General features: G+C 29.3%; 1 protein-coding gene across 1 annotated transcript; it reads left to right on the top strand.

The window, feature by feature from the left end:
* Positions 1–3960: 3960 nt before the first annotated feature.
* On the top strand, positions 3961–7053 carry LOC131182412 (cyanogenic beta-glucosidase-like). Its single transcript, XM_058151962.1, has 13 exons — positions 3961–4125; positions 4329–4398; positions 4474–4532; positions 4628–4703; positions 4830–4907; positions 5040–5127; positions 5251–5506; positions 5591–5706; positions 5803–6020; positions 6147–6181; positions 6276–6378; positions 6479–6602; positions 6685–7053. The coding sequence occupies exons 1-13, from the start codon at positions 3961–3963 to the stop codon at positions 6926–6928; spliced, it is 1632 nt and encodes a 543-aa protein (XP_058007945.1). The 3' UTR covers positions 6929–7053.
* The last annotated feature ends 548 nt before the right edge of the window (positions 7054–7601 follow it).

Below are 7601 nucleotides of genomic sequence, written 5' to 3'. Positions count from 1 at the left end.
ACTAGTAATTGATTCCAGTCAAAATAAGTGGCTAATTATATAAACTCTTTATATTAGCTTATAGTTGATTTGATTTTATTTTTTATTTAAAATATATTATTTTTTAAAAATTTATATACTATAAAATTGTCTTGAAATAAATTTTTTATATTAGTAAATTATTTAAAATTGTAAAAATAATATAAAAATATTATGAATAATTATTAAACTTGTTGATTTATTCTTATATAATAAAAAATGTATATATATATATATAAATTAATTATATTTTTAAAAAACTATATTTTTAGTTCTTATATATATATATTATATAATAAATTAATAATTACATAACTATTTTAATAATAAAATAAATAATATATTCTTATTAATCGTTTTATATACCAATAACAATTAGCTAACATACGTATTATTGATAACAACCATCAGCTATATGATGATTGATGAATGATGAAAAGATTTTGTCAAGAAATTGGGAATGAGGTGGTCCAGGTGGATGATTGTCGCGGATGTGGTAATTTCTAATTTGTCGTTAGCATGGAATGATTTATCATTCATTTAAATTTATATTAAATTTAAAATAATTAAAATCTAAATAATTCATAAAATAGAATCACTCTAATGATTTATATAATTTAATTTAAAATAATTCATAAAAAATAAGTTCAAATGAAAGATGAATAGCCATAAATTTATAAATTCAGCAACTGCATCTAAGATTAAATTTTTTTTAATTAAAATTTTAATTTTTTATTAAAAATTATTTTTTTATAATTTTATTTTTTACAAGAAAACTAAAACATAATACTTATCAAATGAGTGATATACATCGGATCAAATTAAATTAGACTTTTTTATAATTTGGTTACTTAATGTTAATTATTTTTTTATTAAAAAGTATATATTAAAATCATTTTGGGAAGGCCATTAAATAAGTTAGTAACAAAAATTTTTAAATCTCAGATATTATAAAGTTTTTTATTTTGAAAATTCCCCCTCCCTCCTTCCCTAATGATTAATAAAGTTCCACCCCACTTATACCTTTTGAAAAGCATTATCAATTAAAGCATTCCACTAATTAAAATAATTCATCAATAAAGTCATATAAAAAGTAAAGAGATCCATACATTGGGGACCAGATCAAACAAAAGAAAAGAGTATGTATTCGATCTGCTTCACATGTTGGGAAAAGGAACTTTCTATTTGGTGCGTAAAGGAGAGGATATGGTTGGAGTATGCTCCACCGCTTTTGCTGTTATTAGCTATGTCAGATGTTCAAACTTTTTCAGTTTCTTCTGCTTAATGAAAATATTTTTTTTCTTGAATCTCTATCATGCATGCATATATATGTTCATCCTTCTTCTCCAAAGCCTTCTTCTTGGATTTGTTGTGGTAAGTTGAATTTGGTAGTCTAATGCAGGCATTGTTGTTCCCTCTTCCATATATGGATTAACTTCTATGATTCATAATTGTGCTTCAAATCAGCTCATAGTGGAGCACTACAAAGTCTTGGCCTTTCAAAGCCTTGAAGATTTTGCTCTTTTGGATTCCTTGTCCTTTAGAATTAATGTAAGCTTAAATGGTACATTGACGGATCTCTCTTTGGAACACTGAAAGAACCATTCTTGGTAAAGAGAGGACCTGCAAATTGAACCAGATTTTGCTCTTCGAAGGGTGGTTCATCGCATCATCTCCCTAGCAATCTCAATCGAACAAGATTGATGATATGATTAGTCTCTTCCCTTATCAACTGCAGGTTCACTCATTGTTTTAGAGAGGCAATAAAGAAATTTATTATTATTATTATTAGCTGATTCACTTGCTAACCAAGGTTATAACCTCTCGGCTCTCGCTGATGCTGCTTATCCTGCACCTCCGTTGGCTCTTTTCATTGTTTCTGCTTGCATTTGGCAAAGGTGGTCTTCTGCAAATTTTGAACACTCTAACCCATGATCGTGTCATAAGGACATAAACTTTGGGACATTATTAGGATGATATTTTTTTTGTTTATTGGGAGGTTAGAGGAGTGGGGACTCCAAAGCGGCAATGGATAATATGTTTTTAACCACTACTGAACCAGACTATGCTACTAGGATAAATTGTTCAATTTTCTATTGGCAATTTTTTATAAAATAAAAATCCAATGAAACAATGGTAAATAAATAAGTAAGATGGTTCAATTTTTTTTTTTAAATAATTATCATTGAGAAAAAGATAATTATTTCAATGTATGTTGTCACCTACAATGACAGACACATCATCCTCACAAAGAAGCAGAGTTTGATCAGCAATGTATACTAAGTCATGTCCTGCGATTTGGAATGAGTCGACATAGCTGTCAAAGAATTCCTAATTTAGACAGATTACAATTATTATAATTTAATTTAAATTTCTAATTTTTGCTTCAAAAAAATATACAAATTTCTAGTTTTAGAATAATGAGTAATATAGATAATTGATTATTGAAAGAAGCCTAACGGAATGTACTCTTTTTATCTGTTCACATCAATAATTTAAACATTGTCCACCACAGAAAAGTGAATAATTGTGGACCTGCGTGTTTGTACCTCAAATTTGTAAAGGGAAGTATGAAATATATCGTAAGACAACTTTAAGAAAACAATTAATAATACATAATGAAATTATAGAGTACTATGATTAGAAAATAAAATGGGTTAGTCTATCATATTATATATATATATAAATATCATATTGAATCATTAGATTTATCTCTTAAATTGAACTATATCTCAAAATTAATACCCTCTTGATCAATCTCCTTTATAAATAAAACAAAAATGTGAAATTAAAGGAGCCATGACTCCACCAAACTTAATTTCCACAATTTCATATGCGTATAAAAGTTTCTTGGAACCATTGAAATCTTTTTCCATTGTTAATAGACCTTTGAAATCTGAAAATTTTCAATTGATTCTTGAAATTGTTATGTTTTTTCATTGTTATCATTATTTATGGCTCCCTAAAATCTAAAAATTGTGATTTAATCCTTTGATTTTTCATTAATTTTCACCATTATTCTAAGCCCTTCATTCTTCAAGTTCTAGTTCCGTCCATAAAGTTATAACAACGCAAAAGTAAACTAATTAGGATGATCCATTATTTACAAACAACTAAATCAGAATTAAATATGTCAATTATACTATTTATATTTTTAAATATAATAAAATTATGAGCTTAATGGTACTGGAGTTGTCTCTAATACTAGAAGATCCCAAATTTAAATTTTAATAGGAGCTAGCGAATTGTAAACAAAAAAAAAAAAAAAACATTTTATCTTAGGAATTAGCTGTTTGATGTAGCTTCAGTACTTGCCTGTTAGTTGTAGCTGGTTTTGGGTTCTCTTTTCCATCTTTGGTCCATTCTGGTTCTGTGTATCTGAATTTCTTTCTTTGTGCTTTTGTTCTAGTTATTTTGTTGTTTTGGTAGTTTCTTCTGAGGAGTTTTTTTCATCACCATTACAAGTTAGTTATCTAGGATGGGTGCAATTGGGTTCGATCTGTTCATCAAGTATTCTTTTTTTGGTGCTTTCCCCCCTTTTTCTCATTAATAAATTTATTTGCTTATATAAAAAAAAGTTTTTGGATTAGGGATCTTAAATTTCAGATCGGAATTAATTAATATTTTTAGTTAACATTTTAATAAAACTAGGGTTGATTCTCTAAATGTAAGAACGTTACAAGTGAAAGATTTAACGTTACAAGTGAAAGATTTTTCCCCCCCTTTTTTCCCTTTATTAAAAGAAAAAGAAGGGCAATCACCAAGGAATCTTGCTTTGGCTTTAATCCCATGAGAGGACGAGAATAGTGCAAGTGGAGGATCATGCATGCAAATGCATCACGTTACCAATTTCAAGCCTTGGCATGAACTCTATATAAAGGGGGCATTGCCAAGAAGTGAAAACCACACAAGCACTTGAAACCATAATACCGTCTTTTGGTTATGGCTTCTAAGCACTCTCTTCAGCTGTTAGAGATGCTCATCTTCCTCATAAGCTTTTTGGCTCTTGCTAAGCCAGCTTTAATGGCTGATTGTGTCCCGGAAAATTTTAACCGCACTTATTTTCCAGATGACTTCATTTTTGGGACAGCCACTTCTGCTTACCAGGTATAGAACTTTATTCATTGATGACCTGGGATTGTAGCAGTATGTGCTTTCCCAACATCCGTTTCTTAACTTTTCTAAATAAAAGGATGAAGCTAGGGAAGAAAATAATGAACAATTAGATTAATTCTCATTGTTCATCACTAAGTATCTAGGTATAACTATATATTTGAATAATTGTTTAAAGTCTTATTTATGGTATTCAGATCGAAGGTGCAGCAAACATATCAGGCAAAGGACCTAGTGTTTGGGACACATTTACTCATGAGTATCCAGGTTAGCTTTGTGTGTGTGTGTGTTTTGAGATATATTTATGTGCAAAATTTTAATTATTTCTATGTAATCTTGCAGAAAGGATAAAGGATCACAGCACCGGAGATGTTGCAGTTGATTTCTATCACCGCTACAAAGTATAATAATCAAACTTCTTATTTTTCTTTTCCCATCAAATCCTTGTTCCTTATCAACAATAAATTAAACAAAATTTGTGAAATCAATTTTGTAGGAAGATATACAAAACGTGAAGAGTATGGGTTTTAATGCTTTCAGATTCTCCATTTCCTGGCCAAGAGTTATACCTAGTAAGGACCTTATCAAAATTTGAAACTTTTCAACATGTGTTGCCATCATATGAATTTTACTACATGTTTATGATTTTCACATTTTCCGTCTTCTTAAATATTTTTCTTTTAAATATCAATATTTAGGTGGAAGAAGACGTGAAGGAGTGAACGAGGAAGGGATTAAATTCTACAACAGTGTTATCAATGAAACTATAAACCAAGGTGATAATTATTTCCTTTTCCTTGAAATGATTTAAAATAACGAATAGAAATTTTATGTCGTTAACATTTAGAAAACATTTTCAAAATGGTAATACAACAAATTTCTAATTTCTTTTCTTGTAAAAAAATCAGGTCTCCAGCCATTTGTTACTATTTTTCATTGGGATACTCCTCAAGCCCTAGAGGACAAGTATCGTGGCTTTTTAAGCCGGAATATTGTGTAAGGATATAGCTACAAATCACATTTTGAAAATATTACTTTTTTTTTAATTTTATATCAAGTTAAATCAATAATAATATCTAAGTAAACATCTTATCAAATAATTTCATAAACTATGTACAGGGAAGATTATCGTGATTATGCAGATCTTCTCTTTGAAAAATTTGGTGACAGAGTGAAGTTCTGGATGACTTTCAATGAACCATGGTCTCTTAGTGGATTCTCATATGATGATGGAGTTTTTGCTCCTGGTCGATGCTCATCTTGGGTGAATCGTCAATGTCGTGCTGGAAACTCAGCCACTGAACCTTACATAGTCGCCCATCATCTACTTCTTGCTCATTCTGCAGCTGTACAATTATATAGAGGAAAGTACAAGGTATATATATGTAAAATGAATTAAATTGTTTACTTCTCAAGTAAAAATATATGCAAAATTGAGCTTATTATATTTACTGTGTAGGAAACTCAAAATGGCCAGATCGGGATCACAATTTTTACCTTCTGGTTTGAACCTCTCTCCAATAGAGCAGAAGATATTGAAGCATCCAAAACAGCGCTTGACTTCATGTTCGGATTGTGAGTCTTTCTTCCAAAATAAGCTAGAAAAAGTAAGCATTTATTTTGTAAAAAAGTCTTTTTTTAATAAAAACAATTTTATTTCACATTTCCTAGGTGGATGGATCCTCTGACCTATGGTCGATATCCAAGGATTGTGCGAGATTTAGCTGGAGATAGATTGCTCAATTTTACTGAGGAAGAAACTCATTTGCTTAGAGGATCATATGATTTTCTTGGGTTACAATACTACACATCATATTATGCAAAGCCAAATGCTCCGGTTGATTCAAATCATATTAGATATAAAACTGATAGTCACATTACTGAAACTCGTAAGTTTATATATAAAAATAATAAATAGAAGGTTTAAAGAAAATAATTATTTAACATGTTATTAATTGATAAGTTTTTCTTTATAAAAGAAGTTTAAATGATTTTTTTTTTTATTTACTTTGCAGCTTATGATTATGATGGTAATCTCATTGGTCCACAGGTTAGTATGTAAGAAAATGAATTAATAAAAATATGATACAAAGAGAATTCAACATTTATGGATATATCAATAACATATAAATTAAAAATTGCAGGCTTATTCGTCTTGGTTTTACATTTTCCCGAAAGGTATCCGACATCTTTTAAACTATACCAAAGATACATACAATGATCCAGTAATTTATATTACTGAGAATGGTAAGCGGTTGATGTCTTTCTCACGTAAAAATGCTACATAGTCAATTACAATTATGTTTTGGCCTAATTTATTAATTTGGGTTTCTGTATACTATTTTAGGAGTCGACAATTTGAACACTGAAATTGACAAAGCTGGTGAAGAGAACATAACTGCAGCACTTAAAGATGAATTCAGGATAGATTATTATAGAAAACATATGTGGAATGCTTTAGGGTCCCTCAAGTAAGTCAAATCTTTAAAATACTAATGTAGAAATTTTTGTTGGTTCTTAATTGATTTTTCTAATGATTGTTGGTTTTGGCAGGGATTACCATGTTAATCTCAAAGGTTACTTCGCATGGTCATATCTGGACAACTTCGAATGGAATATTGGTTATACTTCAAGGTTTGGTTTGTACTATGTAGACTACCACAACAACCTGACAAGAATCCGCAAAAATTCAGCTGACTTTTTCGAGAAATTCCTGAATCCACTAAATACTTCAGAAAATATCGCCCAGATTACTTCAGAGTATTCAAGGAAGATTGGGAAATTCTACGTAATGTAGCCTGTGTTGTGCCTTGTAAAGGTGCCATATCAATCTGTGTTGCAATTAAATAATATCATCACTGGGCTACTCCTAAGCTCCTGTGATGCTGTGTGTCCCCTACGAGAGTTCCAAGCATGACTTGTTGTATTAATATTCTATGTTTGAAATAAATGTATTTTCCTTTTGAGTTGTGTTGTATTGCTCTTGACTTGTAATTGCATTGGTTGGCTTTAAGAGTATATAGACTTTTAAGAATATATCATATTATATGACAATTCCAATTAATATTATTTTAGAATATTTAAACAAAGAAATTTCAAAAAAAAAAAAAAAAACTTAAAGTTTGAAAGAAATTAAAAATTATATTTGTTTAATGTTAATAAATTATATTATTTTCATATTTAGCAAAAATCTTTAAACATTAAAATCAAATAATCATTTGCACAATGCACAGATAAAGATTAATTATTATAATTTCAAATCATATCTGTAGAAATTTTAAGTTAATATAATTAAAATTTTGTGCCATCATACTGAAAAGTTAAATAAAAGAAATCAACAATGGAATACCGAATACCTACATAAGAACTAATATTTGGGATGTGAGCAAACATAGGCCAATACATTTCTCATGGGGTGAAGTAAGATTTAATCCTAATGTCAATTGGTTAGTTTTAACATGTAGCAATTG

The sequence above is a fragment of the Hevea brasiliensis genome, chromosome 8 (assembly GCF_030052815.1).
Source record: "Hevea brasiliensis isolate MT/VB/25A 57/8 chromosome 8, ASM3005281v1, whole genome shotgun sequence".
NCBI classification, from domain to species: domain Eukaryota; kingdom Viridiplantae; phylum Streptophyta; class Magnoliopsida; order Malpighiales; family Euphorbiaceae; genus Hevea; species Hevea brasiliensis.
This window is presented reverse-complemented; position numbering and strand designations above follow the sequence as displayed.